This window comes from Mytilus trossulus, chromosome 12 (assembly GCF_036588685.1).
Source record: "Mytilus trossulus isolate FHL-02 chromosome 12, PNRI_Mtr1.1.1.hap1, whole genome shotgun sequence".
In the NCBI taxonomy this organism is placed as follows: domain Eukaryota; kingdom Metazoa; phylum Mollusca; class Bivalvia; order Mytilida; family Mytilidae; genus Mytilus; species Mytilus trossulus.
The window spans coordinates 52005598-52030714 of NC_086384.1; the positions used below are offsets into that span (position 1 = coordinate 52005598).

The 25117-nt window shown below is 31.3% G+C and overlaps 1 protein-coding gene across 6 annotated transcripts in view; it reads left to right on the top strand.

The window, feature by feature from the left end:
- LOC134692807 (arginine-glutamic acid dipeptide repeats protein-like) overlaps positions 1 to 25117 on the top strand; it is an 83404-nt gene that overhangs the window by 18734 nt on the left and 39553 nt on the right. For 5 of the 6 annotated variants that reach the window (XM_063553369.1, XM_063553371.1, XM_063553370.1 and 2 more), the window contains 5 exons: positions 13668 to 13764; positions 17266 to 17419; positions 21261 to 21394; positions 21686 to 21785; positions 24048 to 24146. In XM_063553369.1, the coding sequence (XP_063409439.1) occupies positions 13668 to 13764; positions 17266 to 17419; positions 21261 to 21394; positions 21686 to 21785; positions 24048 to 24146 (584 nt within the window). Of the gene's footprint in view, positions 1 to 2787; positions 3045 to 13667; positions 13765 to 17265; positions 17420 to 21260; positions 21395 to 21685; positions 21786 to 24047; positions 24147 to 25117 lie in introns of those variants that run through there. The other variant, XM_063553373.1, reaches the window with a different exon arrangement.

Below are 25117 nucleotides of genomic sequence, written 5' to 3' on the forward strand. Positions count from 1 at the left end.
CTGAATCACCAGCAATCACCCTGTCTCACAGTGAATATTTTATCACTAGCAAGATTGTTTACTGTTTGATCATCAATTTATCATCTCAATGGTATAAAAAGTCATAGAAGTTGACCTCGGATAAAACTTAACAACCAGTACTGTAGAAAGTCAGATGACCTTTAGGCTATAACTATGTCCAGACTTACAGCCCTCAGGCCATATAATATGTCTGTCATTTATTTACAAATCTATACAGGATCAGTCATAATATATATATCATCAGACAACAAATTTGTGTCAAATATAGTTACAGGGGTTAATGGTTACGGTTAGTTTCTTAATACATCTTTTCTATGACCACCCTCTTTGACACAGCTCTGAATGTTATTGAACCATAATATTGCTAAAATTTTACTTTTTATTTTTTCAAAACTCCACTATATTTTTTAGGCGTAACACTTTCTCTGCCTTTCTGGACTTTTTTCTTTGGTATTTTGGTGAGACATTAAATTTTTTGGGATAATTTTGTCATTTTTGTTTGTTTGAATATTTGAGTTATGGGACTTTGATTATGAATAGGGTTTGGGCTAGGTTCATAGTTTGAGCAAATTCCACAAATGCAATAAGCACTTCTGTTTAATAACAACCTTCTCATGGTTGTGAATTTTTATAAGTTGTGAGTTTCAGGGTTAATGTTTAATTTTTCTATTTTATGACAATTAAGATGGCAACAGGTCGTGGGTCGTCTGTTTACTTAATATATTGTGCATACATTTTTATCAACTACCTAATACACAAAATCACTTATCTTAGTAAGAAATGTTTACTTTTTATAAAATTTTATTACTTTATTATCTCCTACTTCAAATTGTATTATCAGAGGTATGCTAGTTGTTTATAGTGTTTTATTAGTAATCTTCAAACTTATTATTAAAGAGATCACACAAAGTTAACTGATAACAAGTTTAGACGCGTACTCAAGTTAGAAATACATCTATCCACCTTGTTAGAAGTAATGGGTTAGATGATTGAAAGTTACTACATTATTTCTGATACATAAAAATCTTGGCAAAGTTGAGGGGGATTCTAGGGTTTTTCGGAAAAAAAAGTGAGTTTTTGAAAATCATATATTTACATCAATTTTATACTTAGAGGTTAATAGGAAGGTTGGTAACAACAGGGTGGATCTAGGATTTTTTTCAAAGGTTGGATTTAGTTCCATTAAACTTAAGAAATGAGGCAAACAAATTGTTGGTGATATTTTTTAAGGAGGGGGTGGAACTGGTACAACCTCTACCCACCCTTTTCCCCCTGAACCACCACATCTATGTATGTATTTGAAACTTTCATTAAAAGGAAAATATTTTTTTAATTAATATTCAATTAAAGATGCAAGTCTTAAAATTATTTGAGTGACCTTTTCCAAAGTTTTAGGTGTTTTGATGGGACATCATATATATCATGGTTGCAAAAAAAAATGTTTTTTTCTTAACTTCTTTAAAATTATTTTAATAACCTTTGCCTACTTCTTGGTGTAATGTTAAACCAAACATTTGACAGCCTTTCCTAACACAAGATTATTTAGGACTGATGTACCATGATGATAGATATTACCTCTCATTCTGATACCCTACCTTATATAAGTGTTAATACATTAATGATAAAATGATAATCAAATGAAAATCATGGTTCCATTTCTGATAAATATTTTTACTAGCAGTTTATGACTCGTTTATAGTGTCAATTTTCGCCATTAGGCATAACCATTAAATATTAACTTCATTGTCATTAACTTCTAAATAGATCTGTTAATAAAACAGCATTTATAAATATATGTCTATTTACCTGAAATAAAATTATGGTAAATATTTTATTTCCATAGTTTTGAAGCTTTTTTTAAATGGAATCATATAATTTTGTTTTTGTTTTATGCATGTGGTATTTCTGGGTGTTACATTGAACTCTGATAACCAAAGAAAATGAATGTAATATTTGTTGGCCTTCAATGCTTACTGCACCATTAACCAAAGATTCTTTGTATTTATCAATGGTTACATACCATACAAAGTCCATCCATGTTGGTTTTTTTTACAAACTTAAACAAGAATTTTAAAGATTTATAGCCCTCTCAGTTCAAAGAAAACCTTAGCCAAAAAAGAAATATTTTTTTTTAGTTATATTCACATGCCGAAAAAATTAATTAAATCTAATGATATATTGGTTTAATATCCGATTGTAGGATACACTTTTTGCAAAATTCTATTATAATGAAATGATAACCCCCAAAAAAAATATTTGCCTATTTCTAAAAAGCTCTTAACAATTTGAGTCACTTGCAAAGAAATAATTTACATCAAATGGGCTAAAAATTCAAACGCAGGATTATTGCATCCAAGACCTATAAAATTCAAATATTAAAATGAAAAAAAAAGAAAGAAATTTAATTTTTATTTTCCTTTTTCTAAACTGAAAGTCACCTGCCGAATTATAAATCAAATCAAATCATTTAATTGGTTTAAATTCCCAATGCATTTAATATGCAGCATATGCAGGAGTGCATCAAAGGTGTAGAAAATTCAACAATAAAATGATAACTTAAAAAGCTGTGTAATTTTCTCTCTTTTCCTCCTCCCTCCCTGTGTGTTGATAGCCGCCACATACCATACAGTGTTTACAAGCTGTTTGTCAATTCTCTACTATCTAACAGATCATAGGCTAAATTGCTCAACCGGTTGACATTGATTGATAGCAGGAGTAGGAGGTTAAAGGTCAGACAAGCTTAGTACACATTAATAGGTGTAATATGGTTTAGTATTTCTAAACCAAGTGGGGGAAGGTTGTTACATGTTTGTTAAAAGTCACAAATACATTTCAGACATATTTGTTTTTAAACTGTTTTTGTTTGAGTGGAATTAAAATCTTGGTTTATTTGTGTATTCATAGTATTGGATTAAGCACGATTTTCCTTCAGTATATTGGAGAAATATTGGATTACAGTTGATATTTTATCTGTGTGAGAGAACATGGATTATTTGTATTTAATAGTTTATTAGAGCTCTAAGGTAAGACGCTTTTTGTCCTATTTTATTAATTTTTACAATGCAGGAGATTTTTACTGATTCGATGAGTCACGGTTTACATATTTATGAGGTATGTTAGAGATCTCTTTACATGTAAATGATGTGAAAGATTTATTGCCCTGGTTTAATTGATAATGTGTTTATCAAAAGAAGTAAAGAATGGTAGTGTTGTAATGGATCTCTGTTTCATAGTATCTTAGCAAAAAAATGGGGTGCACAGTTTTTACAAATTTACTGCAAACAGTTTCACCTATCATGTCTGTTCAATGTCAGATACTTAAAATACTTGGGTATAACTAGGACATGTGTTAAAACTGTTTGTTTGTTTTGACTTGTTACTGACAGTTTATAGGCCAAAAGATAACGTAATAAATTCTGTGTTTTGGTGTATTTTTCTTTTGTTATGATACACTTATGTATATTTGTCCATCAAAAATAGTTGAGATATATTACATTATATATTAAATGTATATTTACTACTCACATAATTTTTTTAGCTTTTTTTTAGTGTGTTTTTACATTTTTTTATATTCAGAATATTTTAAAAGGGGGAGTAATTCCTGGTGATTGAAAATATACCACTGAGCTGAGCAAGCATTTTTTTTTGACATTTTCAAAATAAACAGATTGATAAATGTATGTCATGAAAAACATTGAATTTTTAATATATTGTTGCAATTAAAGACACATGTATACCCTTGAGGCCCCCTAGATATGCCACTGACATGTAATGTTTTTATATTGTATTGTATTGTAAATAAATCTGTATTAAGACCTTTGATGAATTTAAACACAGGATTTATAATTATACATGAACCCGTAAATTGGATCTTAGTTTGTGAAAAATAGGAAATGATTAAAAATGTTAAACTCAATTTTTTATGATGCCTCTAATTCATAGGCTAAAATCACTTAAGTAGACTAAAGTTTATGAAATACTATAAATTCAGAAATTATGTGTGCATTTATTATTGCGATTTTAATTTTTGTGATATTCAGAAATATCTTATTTGATTCATAAAAAAAACTTCACAAAATGTGAGTTTTAATTATTGCGACGATAACCCTGTCGGATTTTTCGCCATAATAAAAACATTGCAATAATTTTTAAATTTACAGTACTGCAAAAAAAAAAAAGACAACTCTGTAGCATTATAAAGTGTCTGTTTTACAGGGTAACTCAAATTATTTTTTGAGTGGCCTAATGGATGTTAAAGAAGTATTACCTGTGAAATAGTATAAGGATGAGAGAATCTGATTTATTACATTATTCAGTCAGGCCTATTGATCTATTAAAGATATACCATAACTAGTAGAAAATCAATTGATTCATAGCCTTCAAATTACACTTCTGTCTTTAAAACCACAAATTTAATATCGGAAATGATTCAAATCAATGGCTTTAACCTCAAATGTTAAAGTATATATAGATTGAAGTAAATTGAGTAATTTGAGGTGAGCCTTTGATCTTGTTTATTTTGTAAATTTTTTCATGGAGAAGCTCATGTACATTTACTGAGACTGAAATTAAAATAAAATGGTGATCCCCTCCCATAAGAGATTGTAGACATATGATTAATAATAGGAAAAAAATGAAAAGATAAGCTGTAAAACAGAAGCTTAAATTGTTTATCAACCCAAATTTTTCTTGGATTATTTGAAATGTAGGATTAAAAACAAATCACAAGTCTGACAATTGACTCCTTCTTTGGTTAACCCTTTCCTGTGCACTCGAGTTCAACTTTGAGGTTTTGTAAGGTTTTGTCAGACATGTGTTGCTTGTATTAATTGTTAAGTGTTGACTTTTGTTGGTGTATACTTATCCTTTGATGATGCCTGTTTTCTATAATTTTGGGGTTTTAATTTGCTATTAGAACAATCTTACATTTGGAAAAAAGTTGAAAATAGTGGTGGACACAGTTTAGAGGGTGTTCACCACACCACCCCCTTTGACAATTTTGTTGCCTCGCACTGCTAAGTTTCATTTTATTAAGCATAATTAAGCCCAAGTGTGTGGTTGATGATAAACTTGTATTTTTTTAACTAATTGAAATTTGATTTGTTATTTCGCAATATATCAACATTAAATTAAATATGGTAAACGCCTCAATTGTTTATTTCTCATGGCAGTTTAATTTTTACATGAGACCTAATTATAAGGAATTTCTTACAGTCATTTATCTTAATTAAAAATTTAGTTCAATTTTAAGTGTTATCCCATATCAATTCACACCACTGCTTCATATAGCTGCAATTATAGATTGGTGAGAAGTTCTGAATTTTCCTGTAATAGTGACATCGAATCTGTCATGGAAAATTATAAAGGTTTTACATGATTGTATGATTTATTTATGAGATGGGAAATTAATTTCATCTTTTAATGGAATTATTAAAAGCTCGTTGTCAGAAATTGTAATCTTTTAAGAGGATTAGATCCAAGCTTATATGCTTTGTTTAAACAAGAATCGATCAGAAATCAGTGAAAAATTCACTCTCAAGTATTGGAATCAAATGGCTAGCTTAGGACTAATATTGTCAATGGAAAAACTTTGGGGATCAGAAAGGGGGGCCAGAACAAAATTCAAATTTAGTTAGTGAATTGTTCCAATTAAGGGGATAACACTCACTCAGCTCAAGGGGTATAAAATTGAAATGAAATATGCTTCAAATTGGTATATATAATTGAAGCATTGGACTGATTATCACACAGAACAGTGGCTAAAGTTATATTTGCTTCGTTTGCTTGTTTTTGTAGATCTCTTAACCACAGAAATAATCTTTTTATCCTTCATTTGCATGTCAATGATAAATTGCCTTAACAGGTTAATTGAAATGCATTATAGTTAACCAGATTTGAAGTTCATGTGTTTAGTACACACATTTTTAAACTGAGGCTACATTTAGTACAGATACAGTGCTCTATAATTTATAAAGTCAGTGGTGTGAATGTTCTGCAGTTTTAATGGTGGATTTAAGGAGAAAGGGGAAAATTTTGTTGATTTTATAAGGAATCACTGAAGCAATGCCTGGAGCTGCCCCCTCTTACGCTGTCAGTGGGCCCCCACTTATAAGAATTTCTGGATCTGCTTCTGGTTTTATACAGTGGTGGATCCAGAGGGGGGGTTCTGGGGGTTGGAACCCCCCTTTTTTTGGACGATCAATTTGCATTTGAATGGGGACATATAGTTGGACCCCTTTATCCTGGGTTGGGAACCCCCTTTTTTAAATGGCTGGATCTGCCCCTGTTATAGACATTTCCTAACCTAAGCCTACTTTATTTATAAAGCTCAGAAACTGGCAAGTTGTGTAAATATAGAGTAAATATGTTAAAGGGGGGCCTAAAAAGAAATAGCAAAAAACCTGGCCAAGTTTAAGTTTGCTAGAGGCCTGAATATTTGTTATAAAAATTGTAATGTGAAGTCCCACTGTTTGACAATGTTATTTGGTGTGTATTGAACCTGTAATATTGATTGCTTGAGATATAACTGTTACCTTCAGGGCATAACATGATTACTGACAGTTTATCAAACTCTTTGTTAGCTTATTAAATTGATTGGTTTTGTGTATGATATATAATACTACTTAGGATAAAGTACAGTTATCCTACATGAGGGAGTTGAGGGGGAATTATCATTGATAAAAGAGCTGTGTATTATATAATGAATATTGAACAGATACATCATGTTAAGGAGGGGTATTTGCGAAAAATACCAGACGAGAGAATGTTAAATTTCACGAGGCCATAAGTAAATTTAGTGTAAGGTCAAAAATACACTGGCTATCAACCAATCAAAACCCCAGATTCTTATATAAGGTGTAATTATATGAACAACATCATCAAAAATGAAATTTTATTTCAAAATTAAGGGTATTGATATTTTAAAAAGATGGGTGTAAAAAAAAGGAAATTGTTTTATTTAATCCTTGTGCAGTCAGAGAATGAAAAGAAAAATATACAGTACCAACCATTACAAATAATCCAAGGTCATAAGTGTGTCTGAGGAACAGCTATGAAGGTCATTTGTATGATGGAGAATTTTGAACACTCAAAATCATTTATGGTCATATTAAGTTTGAGGGAGTATTTTGAAAAGTCAAATTATCCAAGATCATATTTGTATCAAGGACAACTCAGAACTGTCAAAAACACTCAAGGTCATATTATTTTTCGGATTGAGTACAATATTCTTAACACAGTATAAAAACTCCAGGGAGTATTCTAAAGATTGAATTGAACAAACAATGTTTCCCCTTTTAAACTGATATGAATAAAATTAAAATCAGTTATTCAAGTGTCAGCATCCTGACTCTTGTCTTTATCACAGTATGTATCATCAGAAGTGAAATGATATACATACTGTAAATTCAGAAATTATTGTGTGCATATGTTATGGCAATTTGTCATTTCAGACTAAACATTTGCTAAAAAGCGATTTTGATTTTTGCAATATCGAGAAAAATCCTATATACATATGAAAAATTAGTTTTAAGTTATTGCAATTAATTATTATAACCCTGTCGCATTTTTCGCAACAATTAAAACATCACAATAGTTTCTGAACTCAATATACAGTACTTATATAAAGTCCCAGGATTAATACAGCACTGACATCCAGACTTAAACCATTCTTCCTATCCATCATATAATTGATCTAGTGAAGAGGTCATCACCTGGTGTAAGGGTTATTTACCTAGAAATGAACATTGACTACATGTAACTTCTGTTACTTTATCTGACTCATAGCAACAGCACCTTTATTGTCTCAAAAGTTCAATCTTTGTCCTTCAATCCAGGGCAAAAGCTCCTACCTCAATGCAAGTTTTATCTCTTAGGCAGCTCCTAGTTAAGAAGTAATTCCTTCATGTCATGCTCTATGCTCATTTTAACATGGGTAGGCATTATATTTGTCGATATTTTACACTGAATGTTAGCGAGGTGTTAAATGTGGTCAAATATTATGCCTACCCATGTTAAAATGAGAAGGCCGTACTTTAACCTATAATGGTTTAATTTTTAAATTGTTATTTGGATGGAGAGTTGTCTCATTGGCACTCACACCACATCTTCCTATATCTATATAGAGCATGACATGAAGGAATTATTTCGATTCTAATAGGACAAATATAGTATTTTAATAGGTTGAAGCGTACGAAATTACCGTAAAAATGTTTGGCTGTTCCCGTTTCCTCCTTGAGGAATCTGTGCATTGCATTTCATATTTGATAAGTATAAAAACTACTAGCAGGATAAATAAATATTGTTTCATAAAAATATATAATAAAAGTTTATGTTAGCTGCCTAAATGTATATATTTTAAAGGATAACCATGGAAATAACGTTAATATAAACAGTAAGTCCTTGCACATGTGTCAAGCATATTTTTTGTGCTTATTAGAACACGGCTTTGTTAACAAAGGGTAATAAGGAAGTCATATTAGAACACCAGTTTTAGGATGATTCTCTGATAGATACATGTATCAATCATGATACATAAATCTGTGCATCGAGGAAATACAAATGTATTCCCTTGTTGTTTTCACAGCCCTGTCAATGATAGTCAATGGTCAGTTCTGGCTTGAATTGTTAACCAATGCAACATTTGTCCTTATGGTTTTCATTGGACCCAGTGTAGCTGTCTTATTAATATGCAAACTCTAGAATAAAGACATTTTTATCTTCTCTTTGAAATCAGATCTCCAGTGGACACAATAAAAAATCAGGTTGAAGTATTTTCACTCCTTAAATTAGGCCTACAAGCATGACTTCAGTATGTTACAAAGAGAGACATTTACATTTGTCAATACATACAAATGAATAAAAGGGGAAAATATCATTAATAAAATGTAAATTAATTTCTTTGTAATTTTAATAAAATATTCAAATATAGAAATCTTTATTTAACACAAAAATCCATTAGGTTGTTGTTGCATTCACTTCAAAAGAAAATAGGAAAAATACTTCAAAAATGTTTAAAGATAAAACAGCTTCCAAAGAGACAATTGTGTTTAAACAAAAGGACAAGTTCTCATGTAATTTTTATGCAAAGTTTATGCAATATTTATGCAATACAATACATATGCAAGATTGAACAAAAGTTTTGAACTAATTGCCTTAGTGGTCTTATGCACAATAGCATGGTGGCCTTTGGCTGTTGTTTGTTCTATGGTCGGGTTGTTGTTGCTTTGACACATTCCCCATTTCCTTTCTCAATTTTATGCTTTGAGAGTGAGATGATGTACATGTAGGTGAATCCAACCAAATACTTTTAAAATCTGAATTTTCCACTAGGCCACAAAGCTGAGAGACCCACCATTTGTTACAAAGTATAAACAAAAGAACCAATTGGGGTCAGTTCAGATGTATATAATTTATTTAATTACCAGTAATATAATAAGGCAATAAATCAATATATCAGAACACATATTAATTTTCTGTTGGAAGTATTTCACATATAAGCTATAAATAATGTATTAAAGGGTTAATTAATTTTCAATTAACTGGATTCTAAATGCTTCTATGTCTTTTACAAAGGTGTTAAATCAATTATTTTATACAGTTTAAAGTAGCTCATAAAACGTTTTTGTAATGATGAATGTTTTTTGAGCAACTGGAATTATTTAATTGAAACCTGAATTTGACTCTAATATTAATATCTTAAATGGGTTAATTCTTGTTCTTCGATTAAAGTACATTACATGTACTGGTTTTGAGTCTGCAACGAAGAACAATAGGATGAGAAAGTTCAAACATGAAAACTGTAAATTCAGGAACTTTTGTATTTGTGAAAAATGTGATGGTTATAATCAATATCAGTTTATCTCAAAAATCAAAATCGTCTTTTAGTCTAAAATGACAAAATCACAATAAGAAGTAAGAAATGCACACATTAACAAATTTTCTAATTTATAGTTTTCCTTTAAATTTTGTTATATATCAAATCAGAAGATGTGGTATGATATCCAACATAGTCTAAATGACTCAGAGTATGTGTATGTAGATTTCTAAACTTCCCACCTCACTTGACTATTTATCTGAAAATATTTTTATATTGTAGTAATAAAACATTTCTGTATCTTTTTCCCATAATTCCTTTTGTTAGCAGCAGACCAGAACAGATTATAATGTTTCCTGTCAGATCAAGCCTTTAGAAATTACTTTCTTGCTCCCCATTGATGATGCCTCTGTTTTCACCAAGTCACAGTGTATTGAAATCCATATTGTATTTGTAAGCCTTGAATCACTACTCCTGACTTGCATTATTCATTTGATACAATTGTAATTTAATGGAAGACTAGAAAAATAAATGGAAATTATAATTATAGCTATTGTGACTGACTCTATGAATATTATAGAAGAATATTCATGTCTACTCATCTGCTTCTACAATCCCATTAAGTTATTAGAGAATTACTTTGATGTATGTCACATTTATTGAAAACAAAATGTCTAAAACAGAAAGGCAGGAAAAGTCCAATTAATTTACGCACTAATGGTTGAAATCACAAAGCTGAAATAGTAAAAAATGAATTCAAATGAGGGATATAATGTTAGTTTTAAAGGAAGACTGTTGGCTGTTTACAGCATGTGTCTCGTGTGCTTTTGTTAAGACGACCTTGATATTATGTTGAAGGTTAAATAACTGGTATCAAAACCTTGAATGAGATTAAATTATCAGAAAAATAACAAATGAATTATGAGGTATTGGAGGAGTGATTTGCCTTAATCCTAAACATTAAATATTTATCCTATTGAGCAATGCAACTCTGAAATTTGCTTGAAGAAATATGGTTTTCAATTTTTTTTTATTCTGATTACGTGCAATTAGCTTAGAATGGTATTATATTTGCCTTGCTAATAAGTTTTGTTTGTAAAGGTTACTATATGGAACACAAACTAGCAATATTTTTTTTAATGCAATTTTCAGATTATTTTTGAATGTACTCTAGTCTTATTGATTTGGCCTGGACTATCTTGGACTGGTCATTATAATCTGACTTAATTAGGACAATGTATGCCTGACAATGGACTGGTCATTATCATCTGACTTAATTAGGACAATGTATGCCTGACAATATCTAAGTTCTATATTGATTATTGGACACTGATCTGGGAGAAAGATTAATTACCCAACAATTACTGGTGTGCTATGGGTCATTACAAACTACACAACAGTCGTGTGTGTCTCGCAGTGAAGAACACAGGAAATTAACCACAATATTTTGAAGCAAACTTAAGCTGTTAATATTTCATGTATAAAGTGATTTAATTAAACAAATCTTTACAATTGAATGGAAACCAAATTGACAAGCCCATTTTCGTTAACTTTATGTTTAAAGGTTTTTATAGACAGACTAAAAACTTGATTTAAAAACCACTTTGTAAAGGTATTTAGAAATTGTTGATTTTTCTGGTTAAAGGCGAGGGGTGATAATGTTATGATTAAGATCTTAGGAGTTGCTTTATGAAGCGTGATATTAAACAAGTCTTTAGGATTAAAGGCCAGAATGGTAGTGTGTGTGACAATATTCAGTCAGGATAGTTATTTTATGATAATTTTGTAACATTTTCAGTATTGCCAACTATTTAAGATTGCAAGGTGCAGTTAATATTATTTTGCGTGTAAAATTGTGAATGCCAGCCATTTTTGTAAAGTGATCGTACATTATTTGAATTTCTTTGTGAGGAACCTGTTAGTACGGCCATTATTGTTTACATTGTAACCTCCATGGTGGATTAAATAACATGTCATGTCCGAGCTGGTCCATTGTGGTTTGATTAAGGATACCATTAGTTATTGGCAGGAAAATGTGATTTTATCCGGAATTGATGCTAATGAATCTTTATGAAGTTCTTAAATGTGTTGTATGAGATAATTACACTTGTGGAGAATAAAGATACATGTATTAATTGTAATGTAAGTGTCTGGGATTAATTGAAGATATACAAATATTCTTGTGGATTGTTTTTGTTTACTTTGTGAAATAAAAATCAACATATTTATTATCTCGATTGTAGTGTACATTATAAGCTAGGTAAGTAAAATGAATAAAGTAAAACAAAAAACAAAAAACAACAGACTAAAACAAATTTATAATTAAAGGAATAAAAGTGTTATAGTGTTTACAAAATTATCTTAAGTATTTTCTTTAAACTTAAATAGATTTTGTTTTTTCACTGAAATTTAACCTAAAATTTTGTAAAAATATTGAAAATGTCAAAAGGTTTACAAATGTATCCTATGTATTTTGTCTACTATAAAAGAGGACCGTGTACAAATTTTGTCAAATGTTGTCAAATCTGCACCCATTTCCATTCTAATGAAAATTCCACTTGCCTTGGTTTGAAGTGTAGCCTAAATATCATACCTTAAAATGTGTTTTTCCTATTTTTGTATGTGCAGGAAAAGCAGATAAATGATCTTCAAGTTTCGCCAACTCTGTGCTCATTTCCATTGTAGATGAAAATTCCACTAGGTTTGAAATGTAGTTAAGAATATACTATAAAATTATTTACAGTTCAACAGGGGTGTCTTTCAAATAATTTTAAACATGAAAATATGTCCTTTGGTATTTAATGGGTTGGAAGGGGTTCTATGCTTGATCATGTCTGTAGAGAAATAAATAGTTTTGCATTGAAATCAGCTTAACAGGTACATGGATCTAGTTGGGGGAATTAAATCAGTCCTGTGGTCTTTATGGGGGATTATACTTGGTTGTCTCTTTGGTAATTATACTCACATATACATGTATATAGATAGCTAGACAGTCACTGTTTTATATGTCAGTTTGGCAGTTTGCACCATTAAGCCACTTAAGTCCGATCAGACAGCCCCAGACTAGTAAATATTGGTTTGGACTTCTAAACTTTATATAGTCATATAGGGACAAGTTTTGATATTTAGTTTCCAGACTATACTAAGTAGAGGAAAAAAGTTTTTGGCGTGGACTGGTTTGGTAACAAACCTTTAATAATGAATTTTAAACCAATAAAATATCATTACTCTGATGACATCTATGTAGAAATACTGAGTTAAGACCTGTGATTGACAGATCATTATACATAATCATGTTTGCGATTAACTAGCTAGTTTTATACATTATCATATTTGATGAACTAATGCCTTAAGCTTTTCTACAAATCTTTATTTATTTGACAAAAACTTGCTGTGAAGTTTATTTAAAACAACATTTAAGTCTATTCACACGTAATTGCATGTTTTTTTTATAAACATGCTTAAAGTTATTTTACACAAAACAATGTGTTTGATAAACATGATAAATGTACTTTCATCATGTTCATTTCCTTTACACAAAATATTTCAGAAAGAATTGTTTGCAGTGGGAAAAGTTTGACCAAGTAATGTTGATTTTACTCTTTGGTAACCAGCCTTATTCTTTAGCTAGCTATAAAACCAGATTCAATCTACAATTTTCTACACAAGAAAAAAATGCCTTTACCAAGCCAGGAATATGACAGTTGGTATACATTAGTTTGAGCTTTTGATTTTGCAATTTGATTAGGGATTTTCCATTTTGAATTTTCCCCTGCGTTCAGTGCTTTTGTGATTTTACTTTTTCGTAACTTGATGACATTTATATTTGCAGATAGTGGTCGCAGCCTTGTTATACAAGATCCTGTGATTAGATCTCGAGAGCTCTTCATCTCCAATTCCACAGATACTTATCCAGTTAAAGCATTAAAGTAAGTAGAACTTAAGAGGTGCTCCTTCATTCAAAGGAGGTTTATATTGTACCAGGAAAGCTCAATTGTAAAGTGATTCTTGGTAATTATCAAAATAGGTCAGCGTCTAGGAAGAGAGATGATGTTAAAGTAGCGCCTAGACTGTTTTGAGAATTTAAGATTGATTTTATAAAGATTTAAAAAATATTTTTAAAAATCTCTTCCGTAGAGACCATGCCTAGCGGTGGCCTGTTCATGCAAGGCAATAATTTATATCCCAATCCTACCGTAAATGCCAATATATTTTCCAGACAGTCAAATTTCCCACCTGTCCCTCTGTCAACATATCTTTCCTTTTCAATGTTGAATATGTAGAAAACATCTGCAATTGAATGTCGAGGAAACGTCCTCAGCAAACCCAAATATTAAGTCTGTTGTTTTCTGAGTTTAAGTTCAGTGGCAGATCCAGAAATTTTCTGAAGAGGAGGTACACTGACTGCATAAGAGGAGGTTCCCTACATTTAATCAACCAAATTTTTCCCACAAAAAGGGGGTGGGGGAAAAACCCTCTAAATCCACCTCTGGTCTTAAAACAGACATACTTGGTCATAAACTAATATTGACAAATCCAGAATATACCTTAAATTGAATTAACCTTCTGTAGTTAGTAGATGTTAAAGTTCATAGATAACATTATAAGCCAGCATGTATGCAGGAAACCTCTTTACATTGTTAGCATTTATTTCCTGACTTAAGATAATATACATCAAAAACTTAAGTGCAACAAAAACAATTAAGACACTTGTATCTATACAAGGTGTAAACAGTTAAATATCTGTCCAATCTTTTGTTGAAGTGACTTCACATTACAACAATTATTATGAATAGTTCACACAATGCAGTTTCTTATTTTTTAATGGTATTGTAATTGCCTTTACCCTCAACCGTAAAACTTTTAGGTCAGTTTTTTGTACTCATTCTCCAAAATCAACATATAAAAGAGCTTGATTTCATGTGACAATCAAGACTTGTGAGCTTTGAGCACTGAGTCAAGTTTTATGATTTCTGGTCTGCATAATTTCCCTTTTTCTGCCGATACCTGTAGATTTTGTCCCACATAATTATTTAATAATACAATTTCATCTCCACCATGATTATGGAAGAAATATTATCTACTAGGTATTAAAAGTCAAACAAAAGCTATCAATCATATTACATAATTTACATTTACATAGCTAATTAACCAAGCTTAAATCACAACAGTTATTTAAATGAATGGAATAACAAATTATTATGCCATTCAGTCATACAACATCTTTAGGGCACTGTAAGACCTTCAATAATGAATAAAACCTACAATACTGCTTAGGTAACTATAATAGCCCTCCACATGACAAAATGTGTAAAATCTGAAAAAAGAAAACCAACAGCCTTATTTATAAAATTGAGAATGGAAATGGGGAATGTGTCAAAGAGACAACAACCCGACCATAGAAAAGACAAGAGCAGAAGGTCACCAACAGGTCTTCAATGCAGCAAGAAATTCTCGCACCCAGAAGTGTCCTTCAGGATGCCCCTTAACAAATATATACTAGTTCAGTGATAATTAACGCCATACTAAACTAATAAACTATGAATATAATAAATGAAATCCAAATAAGGCAGACAACCAATGATAACCACTGATTAATTGGCTTCTGACTTGAGACAGGCACTTTAAGGATGGGGTGGGGTTTATGGTGTTTGTGGGCTCTCAAGCTGTCCCCCTAACCTGGGACAGTGGTGTTAAACACATTATAAGAACAACCATAAAAATCAGTAAAAAAATATATCAAATTTTTATTGCCATATAAACTTTATCAACATTAATATAACTAAAATCAGTAATCAGACTTGTATTTGATACATAGATGATGCAACTGTGGTGGGGTTTAAGGTGTTTGTTGGCTTTCAACTTCTCCCCCTAACCTAGGACAGTGGTGTTAACTTAAGATCAACCATAAATATCAGGATCCAGGCTTGTATTTTATACCTAAAAGTTACAAGTGTTGTAAGTAAATAAACATCTTTTGATTTAGCTGTAAAGAATTTCTCAATCATAACATCCTGCTATCCTCCCTCTGTTATGTTAGGTCATCATCTTATAGCTGTATAGTATCTCTGATCACTGCATATTATACAAAACACATCTGCCCTACCATTTATTGGCAGACGCTCGCTTAAATCTCATAAACAGAATAATTTCCCCTCAAGAGTGGTGGAGATTTGAGTAGATTTTATTTCTAGTGTATTAAATCTCCGTGGTGAATAATTAAGGATTTTCCCTTAGATTTCAATCAAATTCTAGGTTTAAACATTCCTTTAATAACTGCTTTCAACTGAGTATCGATTTATACATCAGCCCGTTTTAAATTGGTATTTAATTTAGCAGTCTGATAACATCTACTTTTGTATGATATCTAAATGTGTTAAAAAGCCGGTAGAAGTCTAATTACTCAAGAATATGTTTTTATTTGATATCGTATTGATATAATAATATGGTATACTCATTGAGAATTATCTGACAGAATGTCACTTGTGAATTGATTGTACAGAAACCTAGGTCTTGGTACTGTATATTGATTTTTAAAGGAGCCTCACAGGAGCCTGTAATTTCACACCTGGGAGTAGGATATAATGCATATTTAAGTATGGTTTATTGAATAGTGCAACAAACTTAAATGTCATACAGGGTCGTACTAAAGTTGTTAAAGTTATTTACCTCCTAATGTATTTTAAAATTAATATTAAAGTATGTCTCCTTGCAGAATATTACCATTTATATATATGAACAAGTTTTTTTCTGCATCAATGCATTTCCTAATAAAAATATTTTATGCATGCTTTTTTGCCTTCAAAGCATGTTACATTTTTTAGGAGAAATAAAGACTTTTAGAATGAATCAAAGTTCGCAATATATTTTTGTATTGTTTTCATGATTGTAAGTTAGTAAAACTCATTGCTAAAAAAAACGTTGAAATATATGCACTTTAATATTTTGGTATGACACAGTGTAAATTACCATATATCGTTAATTTCTATTAACTAATCACAGTTGACTGTGATCAGTGTTGTACATGCATGCACACAGAATTAGATACACCTACAAGCTTTGAAATTTTAATTAAAAAAAAACGATAAAAAGTTTGAAAAATGCTAAGCTTACTTAAAAAAATTGTTAGATTATTTCACTACAGTAGGCGTAAAATCTTAGATTGAATTTTTCATACTGTTGAATCATCATTATTCGTTGGATACTGATTTTCGTGGATTCATGGAACCAGGTGAACCCCGAAGTGAATGCTCAATAAATGGCAGACTTTTTAAAGGCTTAAATGCAGACTTTGGCAAAACCACGAAATTATATTCATGAAAATAGTAGTTTTCATTTATCCACAAAAAATTGATACCCATGAAAATAAATGAATCCACAGTAATTTAATTTAATTTAATGTTGTATTTTGTTTTAATTTTGTATTGTAGAGGAAAGTGTAAAGTACAGCACTTCCCAGATATATACTCAGTGAAGGACTTTAGAGTAGAGAGGGACAATTACTTCTATGTGTTAGAATATAATCCTAAGACGAAAAGACTGGCCACCACGCAGGGGGAAATCAGAGTCGGGTCGAGCCACCAGGTATGTAAAAGTCTGCCCACAACACAGGAGGGAATTTAGAGTGGGGTCGAGCCACAAGGTATGTTAAAGACTGACCAATAACAAGCCGGGAAATCAATGTCTGGTCGAGCCACCAGGTTAGAAAAAAGTTGTTTTAGCTTACTGGATTTTAAACGTTCTTCACCTTGTCCTGTATGTGTCTTTTTCATGTTGGTGGCTTTCTTTCTGATAAATGCAAACCTTAGACATCTGTCTTAATTTCTCATTGTAAGTGGTGCTCTTCTGAATTTAATGAACAGTGCAGATCCTCTACAGATATAAAAGGGAGGGTCCTAAATCAAAACTTCATGTGAATTTCATGTGAAAATTATTGATACATAATTTAAATAAATATGTACTTAAATTGTGTATTATAAGTTGAGATTGAAATTCACATGAAGTTAACACCAGATTCAGTTAAGATTAAAATTATTTTCAAATTAAAAGGAAATTTAAGTGCCTTGAATTATAAGCTCAGTTTAGATAAACTTTAAATGTATTTTGTGAGAAAAATAATTTTATGTGATATTCTAGTGATGAAATATTGCCTACGTTGAATTAGAAAATGAGATTATATTTCATTTTCACAGTCCATGAATTTGTTATTTGCGTATGTAATCAATTAAAACCACCTTATTTGTAATAAGTTAAAATATCAATCGGAATTTCAGATCTTTAAATTGAATGTAAAAAGGGTAAAATATTTTGGCAAGTGTTGTTAAGGTTTTATTCACACTTTACAAAATTTACTTCTGGGCTTATGTTGATTTTGTCATAAATAAACAATTTATCGCTCTGTGTTCATTCTATTGACATTGTATAAAACGAATATAAAATATTTATAATACCTAACCCTCTCAAGTGTAAAAACTTGAATCAGAAGTCATGAGCTGTTTAAATCGCTACAATGGAAATAAAATGCCGTCTTTTTGTGGTGGCTTTAAATCTTTATGGTATGATCGCTGTAATCCATTTAAAGGTTTATATTGATCAATTTATAGACTTTTAATAAACAGATTGTCTTTGTCTGCGATGAATTGGGAAATTTTTACAGTGAAATTGACGTTAAGAGAGACGACATGTTATAGTAGGATCTTTGTATTAGGTTTTATAGATTTCTACATTTCTTTGGCTACCGGCTTATTGATCGAGTCCATAGACCTTCCGAGATATGAACTGTCAACATAACATAGTTGTCTAGCTATTCCGTATTAAATTATACAAATATATTATCCAGTGCAATATCAACAATGATTTCACTGCAGAAAACAAATTTCAATTTAACAGGTTTTAAAGACACAATGTATATTTAAGCCGATAAGAGAAATCTGTTAAAATTTACATAAATTTGTCCTTGTTGGTGATGTTTTAGTAACTGTTAAATATTATTTAGTTATAGGAATATGTGGTATGAGTGCCAATGAGACAACTCTCCATCCAATTAACAATTTATAAAAGACCATTATAGGTCAAGGTACGGCCTTCAACAGGGAGCCTTGGCTCACACCAAACTTCAAGCTATTAAGGGGCAAAAATTACTAGTATAAAATCATTCAAACGGGAAAACCAACGGCCTTTGTTTATTTATTAAACTTTCATTGTTCAGGGCTTTATCAATATTAACTGAGATATATTTACTTTCTATCTATGTTCCGTCAATTATTCAGAAATGGAGTATTTCGATAATTGACCTTCAAATGAGAATTATCTATTTCCATTTATGAATATTCAATACTGTATATTTTGATCTTTATAAAGAATAACTCTCAGAAATTACAAAAAAAAAGAGTTTCATATTAAAAGTTACTTCCCCCCTACAAAACGAGAACAAGAGATTACAACGATGCATGGCCATATCTATTTTGCACATTTTGTAGATAACATTTTCTAACTAAGTTTGAACTTGATACTTTTATTTTAACATTGTCTATAACTAATCTTGAACTTAATACTTTAGTTACACCAACGCTGTCAATTAAAATGGTTTGAAATGCAGTAACATTGTCTAACTAATCTTGAACTTAATACTTTTGTTACACCATTGTAGTCAATTAAAATGGTTTGATATACAGTATTAACTAATATGTATTTAAAACTAATCAATAACTAAGTGATTAAATATACCTATTTAATTACACTATACTAAGTAAATTAAATAAAGGTATTACGATTGACTGTGTATCAAACTTGCTGACACCCCTGGGTTATCTGATCAGCATATAGTTTGACACTATCATTGTCTGCGTTTAGGGATATTGTCTTGTTGTGGTGACCCATGATCACCTTAACTTCACGATTGAGTTATTGTACACCCTGGTTTACTTTGAAGTCAGCCCTCGTACAGGTAAAATAGTCTTACCTGTGGAATTATCGGTATTTACTGCAAAACTGTCTGGTATAGGCTGAAATATTTTTATTTAAAATTATGATTGTTGTTAAACTGTGTTAAATACCACAATTTCTATTAAAATCAAATTTTGCTACCTCATGACATTTTTGATGTAGTTAGTGAAATAAATTGTTCACATTTTATGCATTTTAGTGAAGGCTATCAACACAGAAACTGTGTATAAAAGGTCAACAGATGTTTTGGGTTAAAATCTCCCTATCTCTAGACTTTATGTGCATTTAAGTTTAAAGGCCAGAAAGAAAAGAAAGTTAAAAGGGTTGTAAACAAGGGAAATCCTGTGGCCCTTAGGCCTTGTACTGAATGTCTTCTGGAATGAACATTGAAAAGATCCCTATGACTATACTATAATTTTTTATATATTTTTTGAGAGATTTTTGCTTCCATATATATAAACAAATACATAGATGTCATCTAGAGTGATTTATTCAATGAATAATTAGGCAAGTTGTTTTGTTAGAAGAAAACTTTACATCTTCAAATTTTATGATCAGTTTTTAAAATAAAGTTACATTTGAAAAAAAAAGTTTCATTAACAAAATCTGTTGGGTTTCTGTCTCACAAGCCTATTTCTTTTTATACATACTTGATATGTGTTTGTCTTTATATGGTAACACGATAGTAAATGAAATACAACTGTAAATCAGATGTTTTATATCCCCTGGCACAAACAGAAGTGAATTTAATATCAGATGTTAATCCCTAGGCAAAGGGAAAAAAGAGTTGTATAGTTATACAACAAGAAAATCTTTGGCTAATGTCTGCGAAGATATTAAAAGTGTCACAATCTTTTAACACTTATATGATTGAGGAGGGAGTTATTAGAAGGTTTTATTTCAGCCAGAGATTGCATCGTGATAAGTCATTCCCAAGGTCTGTTAGACATGTGACAATGTCCTGTAATAAATGGTTTGGTCCAGTGAAAGTTTATCAAATACTGGACCAAATGACCAGTGTAGATGTAGGACTCATAATGTAAAAGACTGCTACAACACTGACTGGACTAGTAATGCTTGAACATATAATTTACCCAAAGATCATTGAGGTCCCAAATACCCTCAGAACGTACTCAACATATACTGGACTAGAAATGCTTGAACATATACTTGGCCCAAATATCATTGAGGTCCCAATTACCTTTGGAAACTACTTATCATATATATTTTTCAGATTTTATTGTGTAAAATTAAAAAGTCACAGCATTTTATATGACATAAATGGCACAAATTTTAATTGATTTATCTGCATGTGCATAAATTCTAAAACTGTTACTGCCACTTCAGGTGATATTTTTCTTAACAAGGTTTGGAGGGGATGGGGGAGTCAAAAACATAAGCAATATTAAATATACATATTGTGCTTGTTGTTGCTGCTTGATATTTGAACAAAAAAGTAAACTATCATATTTTATTTCAGGCTCGTTTACCCGTCTGTCAGCAGAATGTGCCACCATCACAGATGCCGGAAAAAATGGAGACTTGGGAGGTCCCCAAATGGAGGCCTATGCTTGTTGTGGATGGGGACTTAATGATGTATCTAAGAGCTGCAAGGTAAGCTTATAGAAATATTGTAATTCCCAAATGCAGTGAGTTAACTGTAGTATGTAATAGTTAGATAATGATTGAGATAACAGTTGTTAGTTATAATCATTACCACTCATACCTCTTTTTCTTAAATCCATGTTAATAGTTGTCAATTTACCTTATTAATAGTTGTTAATGTTGTTACCTTTTAAACTGTTGTTAATTTTGTTACCTTATTAACAGTTGTTATTTATAACCATTGCTGCCCATACCACATCTCCCTTTATCCATGTTAACAGTTGTTAATTATAATTACAGAAGTGTGGCAGCGTTCACAGGGATGTGTGACGGGGGATCTACAGATGATGGTTGCCAGGCAGCCTCTATGGACGAGACCACCATTAATGCCATGGATACAGTAAGTGTTAATCTATCCAGCTTCAAGGATATTATCCATAATACTGTGAATTCATAAATATTTGTTGGATACCAATTTTCGTGGATACATGGAAACCACAAATTTAAATGTTCACAATTTTTATATGACCGCAAATTTTGAAAAAGGAAGGTTGGTATTGATTTTGGGAGTTTTGGTCCCAACAGTTTAGGAAATAGGGGCCAAAAAGGGACCCAAATAAGCATTTTTCTTGGTTTTCGCACCATAGCGTTAGTATAAGTAAATAGAAATCTATGAAATTTAAACACAAGGTTTATGACTATAAAAAGAAGGTTGGTATTGATTTTGGGAGTTTTAGTCCCAACAGTTAAGGAAAAAGGGGCCCAAAGGGTCCAAAATTAAACTTTGTTTGATTTCATCAAAATTGAATAATTGGGGTTCTTTAATATGACGAATCTAACTGTGTATGTAGATTCTTAGTTTTTGGTCCCGTTTTCAAATTGGTCTACATTAAGGTCCAAAGGGTCCAAAATTAAACTTAGTTTGATTTTAACAAAAATTAATCGGTTGGGTTCTTTGATATGCTGAATCCAAAAATGTACTTAGATTTTTGATTATTGGCCCAGTTTTCAAGTTGGCCCAAATCGAGGTCCAAAATTAAACATTGTTTGATTTCACCAAAAATTGAATAATTGGGGTTCTTTGATATGCCAAATCTAACTGTGTATGTAGATTCTTAATTTTTGGTCCAGTTTTAAAATTGGTCTAAATTAAAGTGCAAAGGGTCCAAAATTAAACTAAGTTTGATTTTAACAAAAATTAAATTCTTGGGCCTCTTTGATATGCTGAATCTAAACATGTACTTAGATTTTTGATTATGGGCCCAGTTTTCAAGTTGGTCTAAATCAGGATCTAAAATTATTATATTAAGTATTGTGCAATAGCAAGTCTTTTCAATTGCACAGTATTGTGCAATGGCAAGAAATATCTAATTTCACAATATTGTGAAATAGCAATTTTTTTTTCAATTAAGAGTTATCTTTCTTTGTCCAGTATAGTAAGCAAGAAATATCAGCAAGAATTTTTTTTAATTGGAGTTATCTTTCTTTGTCCAGAATAAACTTAAATCTTTGTTATATACAATATACAATGTATATTCACTTTTTACTACCAACTGATAAATTTAAATAATCTTTACCATTCAGTGATAACAAGCAGTTTTTTTACATCTTAATATTTTATGATGTATTTAAATGAGTAGTAATTGTTGCAAACTCCATTAGAATATTTTAATTGAAATTAGTTTTGGAATAAGGGAAAGGGGGATGTGATTAAAAAATTGGGTTCAATTTTTCTCATTTGAAATTTCATAAATAAAAAGAAAATTTCTTCAAACATTTTTTTGAGAGGATTAATATTCAACAGCATAGTGAATTGCTCTAAGAGAAAACAAAAATTTTAAGTTCATTTGAATACATTCATTCTGTGTCAGAAACCTATGCTGTGTCAACTATTTAATCACAATCCAAATTTAGAGCTGAATCCAGCTTGAATGTTGTGTCCATACTTGCCCCAACCGTTCAGGGTTCAACCTCTGCGGTCGTATAAAGCTACGCCCTGCGGAGCATCTGGTTTTAAATGAACGTATGTAGATTTTGCTAAAACCACAAAATCAAATATCCACGAAAATGCAAGTTTTCCTCAAACCACGAAAATTAATACCCATGAAAAATAGATGAATCTACAGTAAGTTGTAGAAATATATGTGTGTTTACTAGGACAACATTCATATTTGTATTCCTGTGATTTTAAGAATTCTTTAATTTAAAATGAATGAAACAAAAAGAAAGCAATGAAAACAGTCCTTAACAAAGCTAACTTTGTTTTAAACAATTAAAAGGGTAAAAAAGTATCACAAAAACACTGAATTCCAAGGTAAATTCATAAAGGGGGTTAAGAAGTGACAAAATCAACCAATAAAAAGAATGGAAAACAACTGTCATATCCTTGACTTGGTACAGCATTGTGCATAGTAAATTCCCGGAAAAGTAATTCCCAGAAGAGTAATTCCCAGAAGAGTATTTCCTGGTAGGAACCTCTAATAAAGGAAGTAATGACAGCAAGTTGAGATTGCTGAAGTGTTCCCCATTTCCATTGTCAATTTTATATCTTTTGTTTGCTCGTATTATTGGGTTGCCTTTTCATTGATATTTGCAATACAACATTTTTATGGAGCTATATTTAAAGCTGCAATGTTATTTACCAATTAATTGATATTTACAGCTACATAATCACAGCTATGACACTGGGAAAGCTCTACAAGCCTTGGTCAAATCTCCAGCCCTTCGTAGCATTGAAAAGAAGTGGACGGATGAAGACTCGGTAAGATTTTTTTTGTGAAAACATTGAAAGGAGCATTTGGCTTGTATTGGTTACCCTGGTTGATGAACAGCTCTTGATACAGATGGCACCATGTATAATTGTCTTTGTATTGGTTACCCTGGTTGATGAACAGCTCTTGATACAGATGGCACCATGTATAATTGTCTTTGTATTGGTTACCCTGGTTGATGAACAGCTCTTGATACAGATGGCACCATGTATAATTGTCTTTGTATTGGTTACCCTGGTTGATGAACAGCTCTTGATACAGATGGCACCATGTATAATTGTCTTTGTATTGGTTACCCTGGTTGATGAACAGCTCTTGATACAGATGGCACCATGTATAATTGTCTTTGTATTGGTTACCCTGGTTGATGAACAGCTCTTGATACAGATGGCACCATGTATAATTGTCTTTGTATTGGTTACCCTGGTTGATGAACAGCTCTTGATACAGATGGCACCATGTATAATTGTCTTTGTATTGGTTACCCTGGTTGATGAACAGCTCTTGATACAGATGGCACCATGTATAATTGTCTTTGTATTGGTTACCCTGGTTGATGAACAGCTCTTGATACAGATGGCACCATGTATAATTGTCTTTGTATTGGTTACCCTGGTTGATGAACAGCTCTTGATACAGATGGCACCATGTATAATTGTCTTTGTATTGGTTACCCTGGTTGATGAACAGCTCTTGATACAGATGGCACCATGTATAATTGTCTTTGTATTGGTTACCCTGGTTGATGAACAGCTCTTGATACAGATGGCACCATGTATAATTGTCTTTGTATTGGTTACCCTGGTTGATGAACAGCTCTTGATACAGATGGCACCATGTATAATTGTCTTTGTATTGGTTACCCTGGTTGATGAACAGCTCTTGATACAGATGGCACCATGTATAATTGTCTTTGTATTGGTTACCCTGGTTGATGAACAGCTCTTGATACAGATGGCAC